Source organism: Scomber scombrus, chromosome 8 (assembly GCF_963691925.1).
Source record: "Scomber scombrus chromosome 8, fScoSco1.1, whole genome shotgun sequence".
Lineage (NCBI taxonomy): Eukaryota > Metazoa > Chordata > Actinopteri > Scombriformes > Scombridae > Scomber > Scomber scombrus.
This window is the reverse complement of record NC_084977.1, coordinates 22,287,171-22,304,743: the sequence shown is the minus strand read 5'-3', so window position 1 is coordinate 22,304,743 and position 17,573 is coordinate 22,287,171. Positions and strand designations below refer to the sequence as shown.

The window sequence follows — 17,573 nt, the reverse complement described above, 5'->3', positions numbered from 1 at the left end:
CTTCACTTAAGTGGAGTACTCTTTCATTTTGATTTCACAAACATCAATTAACAGACAATAAACCTCAAGCAAATTGACTTCCATCGGTGTCTGAAGTTGCATCACTGCTTTTATGTTGATTAACATAATGGGTACATTTTAATACCTGTGACAACTGACCAACCACTATTATCATTTAAATTTTATATGATCTGTGTTATACATATCTTCCACCTTACTTGACAACTGTTAATTCAAAGTACATGATCGGGATTTTACTCATTCTATAATGTGAATCGCTGGTTCAACAGTGATTTGATTTGAGAAACATACATTATGTGCAGTAATGTGAAACAAAAATAATTTTTTCTATTTAGTGAGATGTTATTTTACCAAGGTTTATTTATTTTAATGGAATTATTTGACAGATTGGTACATGAAGCAGAAAACTAAAACATAACTAGATTTGCTGAACTGGAGGTACAAATTGTTGTTAATTTTTAGCACATTTTTGGTAGTATGGATAGTGAAAACTTTGACTGTCTTTCCAAAGATGCAACTAGAAAGTTTCAGCCACTACTTCCTCCATATTTAAAGTTGGCGATGCAGTATAAGGCTTTTTCATGCAGTTGAATTCTCTGCCATAAACAGGTGCCGTGTCAAAGAATTGAATTGGCTGCATGCCGCTTTTTCCTGTATAGTATTATTGTATCTTAATACATCTTCCTCAAGGACACTCAATCAGAGATCTATGTTCAGCCATTGTCCGTGAATTACTTTTCCTCTGGAAGGCATGGTTCTTGCTGTTGTTTAGATTTGATTTTACTCTGATGATTTAAATTGTGAACACTCAAGTTTTTTTTAATAAGACAAGGGGAATAGTATGATGTCATTCTTTGTCCATTTGCTGTAAGTATGCTTGTAGGCTGTGAGGATTTCTATATTTGTCCATTAAAGATACTCTGTTTTAAGTGTTCACTTAAGCAGTAGTGCTCCCTTACTGACTCATAATGGTCAGCTCAGCAGCCAAAATTATTTTTCTCGTGCATATTTTTCCTTCTGCTTGTTGTTTGGGTCTTTATAGTGCAAAATCCCCACCTTCTTTCTGATTGTTGTGTTTGCTCCTTACAAACATTTTTTTCCCCGAAATAATGTGAGCCCTTCTCCTCCTGGGCCAGGTGCAGTGTTGTTTTCCGAAGTATCCATTTTCCATCCAACTTGCAACCAGACACTCCTCTTTGACTCTAACAGGCGCTAATAATTAAAAACAAATAAATAAATAAATAAATAAAACAAACAAACATTTTAACAAAGTTAAGCTACATTTTTCTTTTTCCTGTCCAGTCTTGACGCTTGACAGTTTCTTTCCATTCCCTTCTGCTCAGCCAATTTGCTGTCACTTGATCCTCTTTATCATCTGCTGGCCAGAGGATGCTCCCAACTGGCCGAAATGCCTGGCAACTGTAACTAAGGGGCAGGCATAACTGTGCTAAGCTGTTGGTTAAATAAAGAATTAATAAAGTATCTAGATTAACCTGAAGTCTGGAGAAAGGACTGGACTCATTTTACTAGGATTAGATGTTCCATGGGATTATGGAGGTTGAGCGTCATAGCCAGAGTGTCCCATGTAACTGTACGCACAATATACATTATAACATTATATGCTAATTAAACAAAGTGGCAAGCTGAGACTGATGACCACTGGCACCAAGCACTGCTTCTTCTTACACAGTAGAGAATGTGTAAAAAGTGACTCATAAGGTTGTCATGAGATGTACATTTTGTTATTTTGCTGTGATATTTTATCTCATGTTAGATATCAGTGTTGTTGTTTTTTATGTATAAATTAAGTAGACCTGTGTTTTTTAGAGAGATATATATAGGATGGGAAGAGAGACTGAGAGGAAAAAGTGGGAAGGAAACAAGGAAAGGAAAAAAGAGGAGGGGTGAAAGAGAGAGAGAGGGGGGGGGGTCTAGTTAATAGAAAATAGACTGTGAGAGATAAGTAATATGTAAATAGGAAATGTATCCAAATTTACCTCTGGGAGAAAGCCAGAGTGAGAGACAGAATAATGTGGCAGGGAGCCTCAGGTGCAGCTAGAAGGGGAGGAGGCGAGCAATGAGCGAGAAGCTGAGAGAGAGAGAGAGCGAGAGAGGGAGGCTTTTGTGTGTGTGTGTGTGTGTGTGTGTGTGTGTGTGTGTGTGTGTGTGTGTGTGTGTGTGTGTGTGTGTGTGTGTGTGTGTGTGTGTGTGTGTGTGTGTGTGTGTGTGTAAAGAGAGAGAGATTGAGCGTGCAAGCTAGGGAGACTGTGTGGAGAGGGAGGGAGGGAGGGAAGTGTAAGCCAGTCACAGCATCTCTCATTCTCACTGCACCAGGGCTGAGGGACTCTTCGTCCCCCCGCTTCCCTCGCTGCAGATTTAACTCATTTCCATCAGCGCAGTCATCTTTTTTTTCCCCTCGCTTTTTACTTGCTGCTTTTGACAGATTCACCGTGATCATCTCTTTCTGTATGCCAGGATCTAAGGATTTATTTATTAAAAACGTGTCCCGTTGTTGGAAGTAAAAGAGGGACGTTTGCAGAGGACAGTGCTTAAAACTAGGACTCCGACTGGGACTTGGTCTTTCCTTTATGCTGCTAGAGTGGATTCTCCTTTTGTTACGCTGCCAGTGTTTTGTTCAAGGCGACAGACATACTGACAGTGGAGTTAAAGGCGAGGCTGTATAGGACCCCATCCCTACATCCAAACAGAACGCATACTTGAAAAGACTAAGGCAAGTTAGAAATTCTATGGAGAAGGGTGCTAAGACTGCCCTCTGCCAATGCTTCAGAATGTCACCACCAAAATGCAAGTAACAAGTTTATGGGATAAATAAGTGCATTGGAAATTCGTCCCCACACCACTCTCTGCAAGTGTCTGCCACAGGATTGCTGAGGAGTCGAAGTGAGTGGAGCGCTGACTTATTCAGCTGGCCTCTCATTGCTCCTGGAGAGTCCTTTCACCTGCCTGCATGGGAGTCTGACATTCAACACTTTCATCTGCTACTAGACATCTGTTTGTCTTTTGCGTCTTGCAGTCCAGATAACTGAGAGGCAAGGTTGCTCATTTGGATTTAAACTTAATATCACTTTTATGGCAGAACTCATCCAGACATTTTGATGTGCTTTGTTTTTTACCTCATTCTGCCTAGGGATGCCTTGTAAACACATTTTTCCCTCAGTGCCATGTGTGCTGAGAGAGCTGTGACATTATCTCCTGCGGAGATCCCCATGTTTTTCTAGCCTGTGTCTGTGTTTTGATTCAGACAATAGCTGGGCATACATGGGCTCCAGACACTGACCAGAGGACCACCAAAATAAGGGAAGCCCACTGTTACATAGTAAACACACTATCACCCATATCACAGTGAAACTTTGGATTGTATTGAAGGGTTGATTCAGAGATGGATGTAATTTTCTTCACCAGACTTTGGTATACACCAAGAGAGACTACTACGAAGCTTTTTCATATAAGCATTGGTTGCCTGAAATGTACTTTTGAAAGGTAACTCCACTCAGTAAATTTCATCTGATCTCTATGTGTGAAATAGGAGCCATATGCTCCTTACTTATTTAATCCCTTCCGAGGATCTGTCAAGACAGAAGACCATTGTGCTTTGCTTCATGCTTTAACCTCTTCATATGATTTCCTCCCTCACATCTTCTGTGCTCTCTGCCCTTGTGAGGACGGTTTGTGCCCTCAGCCTCCCGGTGGCAACCCTCATTAGAATCAGGCGATGAGGCCACAGACTGGCAGGCATAGCAGCAGGGAAACTCGCCTTTGGGATGGATGCTGGCCACAGCACTAATGCTACTCCGCTTTAGGTTTACTGAAGGAATATAGCTTTTTTTCCCTCTCTACTCCTGACTGCTACCCACCCACTATTTTCACTAACCATGAGTGATTGGAAAAGGGGAGCTGAACGGGTTGTCTTACCCTCCCAGAGGCTGTATTGATTTTCCTCCAGTCAGTGTTCATTTGATTGAGACTCAGCTATGTGAGAGTAACGTGAAATAGAGAGAGTGCGTGTGCTAGAGAGAGTATTGAGCTCTGTTAACTGAGGGAGGCTGCAGACACCCAGAAAAGAGCGAGAGGGGGGGTAGGCAGTTCTCCAGTTTCAGGCCAGCTGCCTTATGGGTGGCACACCACAAACCTGACCCACCTGGATAGCACCCAGAACAATGAACCAGTCTGAACTGACAACGGAAGCAGTGCTCATTGCCAACAGTAGCCATGGAGACTTCTTTCCTGGCAGGGCCTCCAACCACTCCTGTCCCTTGGGCTGGGGGCTGAATGAAGGACTAGAGGCTTGCGTCCTGGAGACTGCTGTCATTGTACTTTTGACAGTGCTCATAATTGCAGGGAACCTAACGGTAATCTTTGTGTTCCACTGTGCACCTCTGCTACATCACTACACCACCAGCTACTTCATCCAGACCATGGCCTATGCTGATCTGCTGGTGGGTCTCAGCTGCCTGGTGCCCACCCTGTCTCTGCTCCACTACCCAGCAGGTGTCCAGGAGCCCATCACATGCCAGGTCTTCAGCTATGTCATCTCTGTTCTCAAGAGTGTTTCAATGGCCTGTTTGGCCTGTATTAGTGTGGACCGCTACCTGGCCATAACTAAACCATTATCATACAACCAGCTGGTCACACCATGCCGGCTACGGGGCTGCATCACACTCATCTGGGTCTACTCTAGCCTGGTCTTCTTGCCCTCCTTCTTTGGATGGGGTAAGCCAGGCTATCATGGGGACATTTTTGAGTGGTGCGCTCACTCTTGGCCCACTTCTGCCCTCTTTACAGGCTTTGTGGTATGCTTGCTCTACGCACCTGCTGCGCTTGTGGTGTGTTTTACCTACTATCATATATTTCGCATTTGCCAGCAGCACAACAGAGAGATCAGTGAACGGAGGGCCCGTTTTCCCAGTCAGGAGATGGAGGCTGGTGAGGGTGGTGGTGGTGGACATCATGGAGGGCATGGACCAGATCGGCGCTATGCGATGGTGCTCTTTCGCATTACCAGTGTTTTCTATATGTTGTGGCTGCCCTACATCATCTACTTCCTGCTAGAGAGCTCCCATGTGCTAGATAGTCCTGCCCTCTCCTTCATCACCACCTGGCTGGCCATTAGCAACAGCTTTTGCAACTGTGTGATCTACAGCCTGTCCAATAGTGTGTTCCGCCTGGGCATGCGAAGGCTCTCGCAGACAATTTGCTCCTTCAGCCACTGTGCGGCTGATGACAGGGACTTTGGGGAGCCTAAACCAAGGAAGAGAGCAAACTCATGTTCCATCTGAAAGGATGAATTTCAAAGGATGAGGATACTCCTGGAACCTACAAGTGGGAAGCATACATCTCTACAAGCTGACTAGCTAGTTAACTCTCAGTTAAATTGGCAGGGCTCCTTAAAACACAAAACAAATTCTGTTGTAACAGGCTGTTAGGTGACATCAGTGACATTGCCTTGGTCACAGTAAATCACAGATTATTGCATTACAAGCTGCTTTTCAAGGAGATGGGGGTAGTGTCAAAACAGAGATATAATAAGAGAATGCTTTTATTCTATGGTATGTGACTTAGCTATGAATAACACAGCAAGTAGTCTCTTCAAGGCTTTTTCAATCTTTACATCTCACTGTATGCCAACAAACAGGTCAGACCTGATGGGAAGACATAACTGTAAATTCCAAAAGATTCACAAATATTTCCACAGACATTAAATGTGACCACACTGTTTAATGCCAGTTACATTGTGTTTGTGTTGTGAATTAGATTGACCTTTTATTGGCTATCTGTGCACTTTCTATGACTGTCATTAGCAGAGACAATATAATCTACACATACTCATGCTCACAAACCTGTTTAAAGGTAGTAAATGGATATTAGAGTTTTTAACTATATAAACAAAATGATGATAGCTATTATGCTGCTGATAAGTAACAGATGGTGTATGGCCTTGACTGTTTTCAACAGGAGAGTGAGCAGTCCTTTTATGCTGGACTGTTTATGTTGAGACTGTGAACATGATGTGGGTAGGTGAATAGGAGAGAGATGCAACAAAAATCATGATATACTGGCCACATTTTAAACATTTTGATAGAGTGACTGGCTACTCAACAATCTGAGAGACAGTTGAAATTTCATTCAAGTTGTTTACTCAGACCTTTGCTCAAAATGGTCCTGCTAATATAACAATGCACAGCAATCTTTAATTGTAAAGCTCCAAATTAGCACTGTGTAGATAATATTTTCCAACATCACATCATCAAACTATCTTTACTTGCAAGAGCAGCATTGAAACCTCTAAATAAATAAAATCCCCAAAACAGGAATTACATTTTCACTTTTATAGTGACTAATCTATAGTGTAGACAGACAGTTTCAACCCATTTAACACATTGCCTACAGCAGTAGTGTGACCTGCATCAGATTTTCCACAAATGATGTGCTACTTACATTTTTTTAAACCAATTTAAATGTCAGCTGATTATGATTGGTCACCATGTGATTGGTGCAGCCCTACTAAAAAGCACCTTATTTCCAAAATTTAGTCCAAGGATCTGTAGGGTTTACAATGGTTTGGCACTGAGGCCTCTATATTAAGGGCAGTGAACTGATGCACTAAGCAGAAAACAATCCCGCACCATGTTTTTTATGAAATAACCTATCCCAGCCTTTCCTGGTATGGGTGTGTTATGAGTATTCTGTTAATAGTTTGATACATGAATGCATGACAGAAAGATCATGTGTACTGGATAGTGAACAAACAACAAATGTGACACAATAAATTGCCATTATCTAATTTTGAATTTCATATAATTTTTTATTACATAAAAGCAAAATAAATATCTTACATTTTACTTCAGAAACAATGTACCTGATGGACTTTTAACCCACTCATATTTTTGCCTTTGTCACTTTAAAAAAAGGAAAGTGATAGGACCAGCAGTGTTAGACCTGAAGATGCCTATGACACAGTTATCTTTGTTAGAGATTGTGTTTGTGTATGTTACGTTATGTTTCTGTATAAGAGGTGGGCACAAGTTCAAGTGAAAGAGATCCGATACATCTGGTCTCACCAGAGGTTAAAACTTATCTAAAACTACATGCTTGTTTGTGGTAAAGGTTTGAGGTTATCAGTAGCTTAACTTGTGGTGGTTTGTGGTTTAATTTGGTCTATTTTCTTTCAGCTTTAACAATTTCTGTTGCTGATAAACATGAAAAGTCACTGCCCTCAAACTACAGGCCTGACTGTCCACAGACTTTTCAATGCTTCTGTGAACACACATAAATCACACTATACATTTTGAGGGGGGAAAAAAACATTTAGCTGGCAGCTAGGCTGTTTTTTCCATGGTGTTTGTGCCCAACTGATAACTGTTGTGGGAAGGGCATATATTAATCTTAAAAAGGAGTCCTTAATGTATTTTTTGTGGACTTCTTATATGAGATGGGTTATTAACCGTATTCTCGTATCAAAACAAAAAATGTAATTCTGATGTTCTTTTACTGTGCCCTCAGAGGTTGGGAAAACTTTAAGACTGTTCCCCAATCTGGGGCTTTTGATATACAAAATGCAGATGATGCTTGTTGTTAAAGTAAACTAAAGACTGCCTTTGGTTATGATTCTCACCCTTTACCAAAGCACAGTGCTATAGTCATTCCAATCAATTTACCTTGTACATTCCCCTAAACATTGAATCAGTGTCAAAGCGTAATTCCTTTCACATGAATACAGCCACGTACTCCAGCCAATGAAATATGAGATTTCCCTCTTTGCTCATGTAGTAATGTTGGTCATCTGTGGTTTAGGCCTTGCTTGTAGTGTATATTTGTCCACGCTAGACACAGCAAACCCAGCCCCTTGATATTGTAACTGTTCATTCTATGCTGCTCAACAGTACCCTGTGTGAGTCATTCCTCATTTTAAAGCTGCATTAAGTAATTTTTGACCACTAGAGACAGAGATACACTGAGCTTTTAGCTTATCATAGTTTAGTGGCGTGTTAGCAAGCAATTTGATATTTATACATACAGCAAAAACGGAGCATCATGAGCATTCTAGTCTTTCTAGCCACCTAATGAATGTAAGGACAATATTGTTTTAAGCCAAGGTTTGGTAAACAGAAAAAACAGCTGTCTCCTTTGGGTTATCTACATGCTCTACTTTCTTCACCAGCTTCTCTTTTACTTCGACCTTCTGCAGTTTCACATGAGGCAGCTAGCCTACAGTCAACTTGAAATAATCATGTGCTGGGAGTGGCTGCCTGTGGTTTATGCTGTATGTGCTGCCATTGTTTTGGTTTTGTTGGTTCAAATAACTTGGGTAACCAAATCAGCGAGGTAAAAGCATCTGTAAAGCTGAAGAATGGGGTAATTCTTTTTTTCCCCCAATGGGATCATCAGCATTCATTACCCTTTTACATAATCAGGAGTTGTTATTTGATTTGTGAGTCATTGTTTATATATGAAAAATATATATATACATATATTGCTTTATGCAGCTTTAATGCATTACAGATTGTTCTGTATACGTGCCTAAAGATGTATTTTGTAGGAAAAGTGAAAACATGTGAAAAAGATGTTGGGAAGTAATTACTGTTACATGGACATGCTGCACTTTTTAAAAGCATTTTCCAGTTACATATGTGGAAAATGAACATACCTTGTGACCATGTACATATCTGAAGGTACAGTGTCATTTGATTTAGTTTTCCATGTCTCTGTGATAATTTCAGAGGGGTTTCCACTTGAACAAAGAATGGTCAAGTCATTCATTTATCACAGCCGATCTGACTCATGCCTTCAAATTGGTACATGTTCTACTGTCTGACGTCTACATCGTATCTGTAAGATAAGAGGAGACGGCAGATTTGTTTTGGTCTTGTGAATTCCCTTCTATGGCCATATGACATTATGTATATGAGGAATAACAGTAGGGAACCACAGCATAGCCGTGTCAAATGCTAGACTTAAGATAATTATTTTTTTATTTTGATAGCTCGTGTTTTTTGGCGCTCCTTGGGAGCATAGTGCAGTGGGGTAGTAGATTAAATTCATAGGAACTGAATAAGTGCTGTCTTATCTTCACAATGTGGTGACAAATAACAACATATAGGACAGGAAAAGGCAAAATTCTGTAATTGCCTAAAATAAAATAGCTCAGTTGTTACCATATAATGTAAAAGTTGGAATATCATCAAAGTGAAGATTACAGTATTTGGTCAGAAGTTGCACAAATATTAGTTCCTTTGGTGCGCTTTTTTTTTTTGGGTTATGTAAAATGTGTGTCTCGGCTCAGGGTTTCAAAACTCTAAGAGCCACTGAATGAATATTTAAAAGATAAATTGTTTATGTGTCTGTATTACACTGACCAAACTGAAGTGGTAGAAAATCAAAACTATTATCTTGTTCAAACAAATCGTCTTATTTTCAAGTGCGTTGAGTAAAAGAGTTGAATTGAATTACAGGATAATATGTATTTATTTATTAAGTTATTAAGTTAAACCTTTACACAATATACTGTATATGAGTATACTGTATGTAAAGTGTGTGTATCTGTTTTTAACCTGCTGTACAGCCAAAAAAGAAAAGAAAAAAAACCAAGACCAATTCTTATAAAGGTATGGCGCACTCATTTGTGTTAAACCAACTAGGCTTCTGATGTTTTGACTAGGAGGCAGAGTGTGTTAAATTACACAGTATCTATTTTTTTATTTTAAAATTCTGTCAAAGGCTATGGTTTTGCTGTTGCTGCCAACCCAATAAAGGTGAAAATAGTACATAGACATTCACATTTGTGTAAGTTGCTTTTGTGAAATGTGTGTGTTTCTGTTGCAGCAATCACAAGTTAACCAATCTGCATTTATGTATTGTTGACATGATTATTATGATGATCTTTCTCCACAATTTTTAAACTTTAATCTTTCATTCATAACCAGTAGAAATCTTCACAGCAATCAAAATACTTGGCATCCATTTTAAGAAGTAATGAAGACAGAGATGTGGAAGATGATAGCTTGCTATTGAATGGCTGCCAGTTTGAATCCCCAGACTTGATGGGATCTGTGAGATTAGCTAAAGCCTGTCTCAGCAAACACTGTTAATGTCCTCTTGAGCAAAATAGTTAGATACTGAGTTGGGTATACCAGTTATTTTTTACATGTGATAAATATATAAGAATCACAGAAGTGGGACAGACGTGTAGATGCATGAATAATTTAAAATCTATGATAGTTGAAATGTCTTCCATGTAAGGAGCCAATCAAATGTTAGAGAGAGAAAATCGGGGACAAAAGATGCCACCCTGTCATTTGTATGAAGCCTATAAGGGAAACTATCGTCAATTCTGAAATTATCCTGTACCTGCAAAATGATGCCTTTATGATTAATCCATCTCAGTTATGATGAATTTCCGCTTCAATAATTTAAGGTTGAGAGGAATATCCTGTCTTAAGCTTAACTACACAGCAACAATGATCAGTCAGCACATAGCAACAAAAATGGCAAACAAAGAAAGCAAAGACTTAAATTTCAGGTTTTGGTCCCTTCATTTTCTTCTGAGCCAGCAGATGCTAGGTAACAAATCTGCAGCAGGTTAGCCAGCTCTTTACTGCCATTGGGAGTTAACATAAACACTCATGTCGTCTCTTGGTCTGAATATCCTCATTATAAAGCCCAATTCCTTGTTCCTTGTTTTAAATTGGCCTTTAAAATGCATACTCTCAACCTTTAGACTGCAGGCGAGCTTCGAAGCAGCCACGTTCCCTGTCTTCACCCAGGAGTTTAGTGGAGAGATGAGTAAGCAGAGAAGAAAGGGTGTAGTGAGAGGAGATTGAAAGGAAGAACAGCAGAGGATGTAAAGGAGCTGAGTGGAAAGAGAAAAAATGACAAGACAGGTGGAGGGAAGAACGGGCTGAGTGGATTTCCTGAATGAGAAGAGCAATATGATAGAGGAAAAGAGGATCTGGACGGGGAAAGAGGGAGGTTAGGGAAAATGTATGTAGGAGGAGGAGGCCATGGGCATGAAAGGAGGGAAGGAGCAAGAGAGAAAGGATTAGGGGGATATAGGCAGTTTCACAGTCATTTTTAATATGCTGTTAAGATCTATTTTAGTCAAATGTTAAATTGTAAAGGTTGTTAAAGGTTATCTGTTTATGGTGATATTTTCATACAAAAACAAATAAATTAGAGAAATTAATATAGGTATCAGATTCTTTAACACAATTTATACTGTAAAAGACATTTTGTTTTAGCACAGTTCTTAGTAGCTTTTCACAGCTGCACCATAAATGTACTATTTCAGCACAAGAGAACCAAATTTAAATTGTCATTTATAGCACCATTAACTTTGTGTTCAGCTATTGAAGCACAGTGCTGTGAAAAATGCTCAATACATCAAAAAGGCAAAAAGTGGTGTTGGGTTTTTTTTAAATAATTTTTTCCCCCCTCTGTTTCATTTGTTTTGGAATGAAAGCCTTCATCCTCCTTCCAGAAAGTACTTCATCCACACTTACTATTTAGCCAAACCAAGTACAGCTTCCAAGTCAAGGCCTTCTCAATATTCATGGTCGCCACTATATCAGAAATTCCCTTTTATTTCCACAAATGGCAGCACTCGCCTCACTTCCTGTTTCCATCCTGCCACTCTCCTCCTCCTCCTCTTTCCGTCCTGATTGAGAAAGGACCACCTGACTCTCTTTGAGGTGGTGAAGTCATAATTGGAGGGGAAGCCAGTTCCTGCCTCTGTGTGCTAATGGTAGGGCCTTGCGGCGCCCACCAAAAGCCTTTGATGACATAAGGACGGCACACTCGTATATCCAAACACCAACACAAACTCATACATCTTTTATTGCTTCAGTCAGTCTTTGAAAACCTGGGCTGCAGACGGTGGTCTGATATCTTCAGGTCTTTATCCAGACATCAATTGTTACAGTATATAATGTCTTGTGTGTTTAAACATTTTTTTCAAACATTAATGTACAACATACATTAATAAGTGAGCATGCTGGCTGTTTCCAGTAACAGCACATGCCAAAAACTTTATTTTGACCACAGTCGTATACTGTTGGACTAAGTAGCACCACTGAAGTTTATGTGGGTGTGGCGTCTTGGTCAAAAACACTGGCTGTAGTTGTTGAGGGAATGAAAAATAGGTTCTCATTTTAAGTCCAATTTTCGTAGTTGATAAGACAGATTTTGTAGTTCAAAACCCTGTATGATACTTCTGCTTTGGGATTACTATACCAACCTCTTGAGTGTTTCACTTTTCAGTGTTGGCAGTAATTTGAATGTGCAGGAAGTTATCAATCTAATAAACCAAATACAAAATGTAACAACTTTAAGTGCATACCTTTTCAATGTGTTTTGGAGCAAGATCCCCATAAATAAATCAATCAATCAAACTTTATTTGTATAGCACCTTTTTCTACAGGTTAGTACAATTCAAAGTGCTTTACAGATGACTGGCAAGCCAATAATATGACATAACACATGTTAACAGTAAAAGATTTTGGGACTAATACTCACGAGAAATAAAAATAAGAACTAGATAACAGCATGTCATGTTTAGAGAATGAAACTGAGAAATGATTGTTTAATTGCATCTTTACTTCCGTAGTTTCAATCAGTATGTATTGTTAAGTCAAAATCATGGATGAGAATGTACACTACATATTTCACTGTGGAAACTGTATAATGTGATTTAGTTAAACAACTCCATAGAAAATGTGGAAATGTAGTCATTGATCAGAGAAGCACACAGTGATGCTGCTGAAGGTACTTGCAGTTTCATGAGAATACTGAGAGTCTCTCAGCAGAGCGTACAGTAGGGGCTTGACATTTTAATCACAACATTGTCTTTTATTTTATGAATGTTGCTATCTCGCTAATTGCCATGGTTGCTAAGAGGTTATTATGTCCATCCAGTAATGAAACAGTTGCATGTTCAATCCCCCATAGTGGACCTGAATCCTGTCAATGTGCCCCAGAGCAATAAACTGAACACTTACCTGCCCACTAATTGCAGGGGATTGCGGATAAGAACATTGGAAAGTACCTAAAATCTGGACGATTTCTAGCCTGGGTATACCCATGCTCTCATTCGAGCGAGATTCTACTTCGCTCTGAATCTTAGCATGGCCACCAAGACAAAATCTTCGCCTGAGATAGGGAACCAATCACAGAACTGGGAGGCGGGCGCAAGACGATGACGACCGTAGAGCGACTCTGTTTACATCCAGCATGGTGGCCACAGAGGTGCAGCAACCGTTCAAAGCAGCAGTAGATTGTGTGCTAAATAAATTAGAAGGCAAGTTCACTTTGAAAATAGAACAAAAACTTGCGCTATATGATATCCTTCATAAAAAGGATGTGTTTGCGCTGCTCCCTACAGGCTTTGGCAAAAGCCTTATATACCAGTTAACCCCGCTCTCAATACATCATTGTGTATCGTTGGTATGATTGGCTATAAGTTTGTCTCACATGAGATTGAGATGCGGTCTGGTGTTAGCCAGGCTAGAAGTTTTCATCAGCTCCTTTCGAGTTCAGTGCTTCCATTTTACCTTTAGATTTCATGAGTACCATAGGTAGGCTTTGTCTCCATCAGCCGCCACTTGACTGGGAGCTTTCTCTTCCATCTCCTGTAAGCGCTTAAACTTTCCCAAAAGTACACATTGATTTCACTGGTTGCAAGTAACACTCAGCATTCAGTTTGAAAAGTGTGATTCTACAATTTCTTTTCCGCTTATTGTCCTTTTAGTCTCTGTTGCATCATTGCTCTCTTTTTTTTGTCTTGCATAAGACTGACTCTCTGACTTAAAAGCCACTTTATGAAGTCCCACCTTACCCTTGAGTAACATAACATCTCTATGGCAAGAACCAACTATGGAAAACAATTTAGGTCAGGGATATTTGTTTGTTTCGCAAGTGATGGGACCAGATTGGCTGTGTTGCTGAATTGGCAATGTTTTTTGTATGGCGATAAGGCTGCATGGAATATTTCTAGCCTGATAATAAGGAGTATCCTTTTTTTGAGTTTGCTATTTGACCCTTATCTTTGTGGGTTAGAGTTTTAAATCTTTACAGTGAAGATGTTTTTTAAATCTGAGGATATTTTAGTCCTAGTCTTAACATCTTCAAAGAGTTGTGGCATGGTTTTATCATTAATATCAGCTTAAGATATAGGTTAGAATCAGGCTAAAGTTTAAGGGTAGCTGTGACGCTAAAGGTTGTGGGCTAGGGAATGCATTACATCATAAATAATACAAGCCTTTATAAATATAGTAATACAAACCTGTGTTTGTGTGTGCCAGCCTCCTCTGTAACTGGGCCCAGCTGCCAGCCCCTTGTGCTCTGACTGAGGTTGGCATGCTCAGAGCCTTTTCATGGTCACACACAGACATGCACACACACACACACACACACACACCCCCCAGACACTGAGAGGGCATCAGCAGTGGACGGGGACAAAATAATACTGGCAGCCCTATAAATCTGGATGACAATTGTGGCCTAGTGACAGAATGGTTTGTTTTGTAGGAGAGATGGTACTTGCTTAATACAAATTGCAAAAACACACAAATATGCCATCTATAATTTTTAAAACTTCTGAGCTCTTTGTTTTTGCTTGATTTACATTTTTGTTATTGACCGTAGTGTAAAATGAGTGTAAAATTAAATAAAACTTTCAACAACACAATTTTTAGAGAAACTACCCATGTAAAGTGCACACATAAAACAGATTTTTTTAAATTCAATTTAAATCACAGCGGGCTCAGACTTATTCAATATTTAACAAGTTAGAAAGAAGAAATGACTTATTAGACGAGAATCTGACAAAACAGACATTTAGATTGACAGCATTGATTTATTTTAACCACTGTAATGATTATTCAATATTCTGCATCACTACTTTGCTTTCCAATCTCTCCATGCCTCAATAGCACTGACATTTTAATAGTAGTATATACACAGAAATTAGGTTTTAGATATTGGATTTTAAAAGATAAATTTAAAAAAAGGTATATATTGTGAAATAGAAATTTTGTGAATATAAAAATATATAACTGGTTGAGTTTTTATTACTTGCATTTAAGCAAACAAAATTATCTTCTTAGAATAGTTATCGTTAATGGTGGAAGATAATGTTGGCCAAGACATCTGAAAAGCCAAAACAAAGGAATTTATCTGGTGTTATTGTACTATACCAAATCATTTGTACATTTATTGAAGCTTTTTAAGTAATGACGAATGAAAACAATTGATTTAAAAATAATAATAATAATGGGACCAATTTTCATGCTTTAATGTGTGTCAGAATCCTTAAACTCTTATTCAGTCTGTATCAGGCTGTGATGAATCCTCATCTTTTCTTGCCTACAGTCAACACTGTCAAACATCTCAGCTCACCACAGCTGGCACACTGAACTGCAGTCATTCAGTTCATTCATTCTCCTGTTTAAAAAAAGATTTTTACTGTGTGCTTCAATGCACCTTCACAACTACAGTAAAAATGTCTCCTCTATTCATCCTTTCTAATTTGATTTAGAATAATTGTACCAGTGTTCTTGCTCAGGCAATTCACACATAGAGGAAAAAGACAAGCACCTTGACAGACAGTGGAGGACAAACCATAAGTGTTTTTTTTTTTTACTGTTAACCTCCCTACAGACCTCAGGTACTGAGGCTCTGCCAGCAGATGTACATCCAGCTTCTGTAATTTTCTCTCAGGGCATTTTAGCTGAATTAAATGCCATAAGACAGTCAAATTACTCCCATGGCTCCTTAGCATATTTCCTTCCTCCACTCACCTCCCCATTTTCATTCTTCTTTTTCTCTCTCTCTCTCTCTCTCTATCCTGAGGCAATGCTTCCCATAGTAGCACATGAGCCTAGCTGTGTTAGACAGTTATTTAGTAGTGATGGTCCAGCGGCTCGCCTCAGGCCATCCTTGATACTACATGGCTAGTTCGGCTAGTTCTTTCTCGGTGGGGGCAATTAGCGATGCTACTGTTTTCAGGGCAAAGGGTATTAAACCATTGTGGAAGAAGATGGTGTGATGCAAATAAAGTAGTGGAAAACAAAGTAGAAAACATTCAATATATTAATTTTGGAAGAGTTGCAGTCTCCTCATTGCTTCACACAGATGTAAAGACATGTTTCATCTGTTGCTATTTTTAGTCTCTACAGTGGACATTTTAAGCCCCATGCCTCATGTTAGTCATTGTTTATTTTACATTTTCATTTCAATTTATTGCTTTAATGGTTACACCAACTTTTCCACCATCATAAAATCCTTTTTGCTCATTTTCAGCAATCCCACTCTGAATGAAAGCCCACTAATTGAGATTTGAGGTGGGCAGGTCAGGGTTAAACACACCTTCGCACCCGGTTTTCCATCATAAAAATAAAGCTTTAGTCAGTATGAAGATACTGATTGAAGCTGACCGCTGGTGTGCACAGGTATATGTATTGTCTTCAGGTGATAGGTCTGTGTTTGGTATTTTGATGTGTTAATGGATAGAGATTTTATCTTTATTCCATAGTTGCAAACAATACTTACATTTTGTCGCTGGATTTCTCTGTATGTAATGGGAGATTGGACCATCAGCTATCCCGGACTACATTCTTTGTTACAGTATTTCATTTTATTTATTTATTTTTAAGGACACCACACAATCATAAACATTTCTGTAAATGCACCAGTGGTAGCCAGCTGGGTAATTTTTTACTGCTGTCCTTCCCAGAGATGTTTTGAAATCTATAAAATTACAAAACAGGCAATGGAGTAGAGTATCTCCATTGTTTCTCTGGTTCTTTCCAGCTGAACATCAGGATTTAAGAGGCACTGTGTCGCTATGGAAACCCTGAGCTGAGTCTGAAGAAGCAACAAGGTTTTAGAGAGTTTATTTGAAGTTTATAAATAGGGTGCAATTAAAATGGATGTCAACATTGCCTCCAAAATAGCAGCCTCTACATTATTCATTCATGTGCACTTTTATTTTGTAGATGCAGGGGAAGAAGGAAGTCTGAAACTGTGTGTTTGTGTATGTGTGTGGGTGTGGGTGTGGGTGTGGGTGTCTTCGTGTGTGTGTTGTGTCTTCAGCTCTTTGCTGTACAGACTTCAGACAGATTTCATGTAAATGATTTTGTCTCATCTCATGTTTCTTTCACAAAAGTAACAAGTGGATTGAAGGACACAAAGATCTGTCTTTACATTCAGATATAGCCGTTCACATAACTTTATACACATGGAATGACCCAATAAGCGTCTGACCCTCCGTTCCTTCCACCTCTGCCTCCCTTGGGGTCTCCTGTTCCCACATGGCAGAGACTCAACTCATATCCTCCAGTAAAACCACAACACACAGAAAATGTCAGCTACCTGGGGGGATGCACTTTATCCACTGACCTCTTGCAATGAAGCTCCTGTGTGTGTGTGTGTGTGTGTGTGTGTGTGTGTGTGTGTGTGTGTGTGTGTGTGTGTGTGTGTGTGTGTGTGTGTGTGTGTGTGTGTGTGTGTGTGTGTGTGTGTGTGTGTCTGTGTGTGTCTGT

General features: G+C 39.4%; 2 protein-coding genes across 3 annotated transcripts in view; both read left to right on the top strand.

Annotated features, from left to right (window-relative positions):
• rabgap1l (RAB GTPase activating protein 1-like) overlaps window positions 1-17,573 on the top strand; it is a 119,944-nt gene that overhangs the window by 42,542 nt on the left and 59,829 nt on the right. The window lies entirely within an intron of this gene.
• Window positions 4,200-5,469, top strand: gpr52 (G protein-coupled receptor 52). Its single transcript, XM_062424596.1, has one exon. It carries the CDS (start codon window positions 4,200-4,202, stop codon window positions 5,316-5,318), a length of 1,119 nt encoding a protein of 372 aa, XP_062280580.1. The 3' UTR covers window positions 5,319-5,469.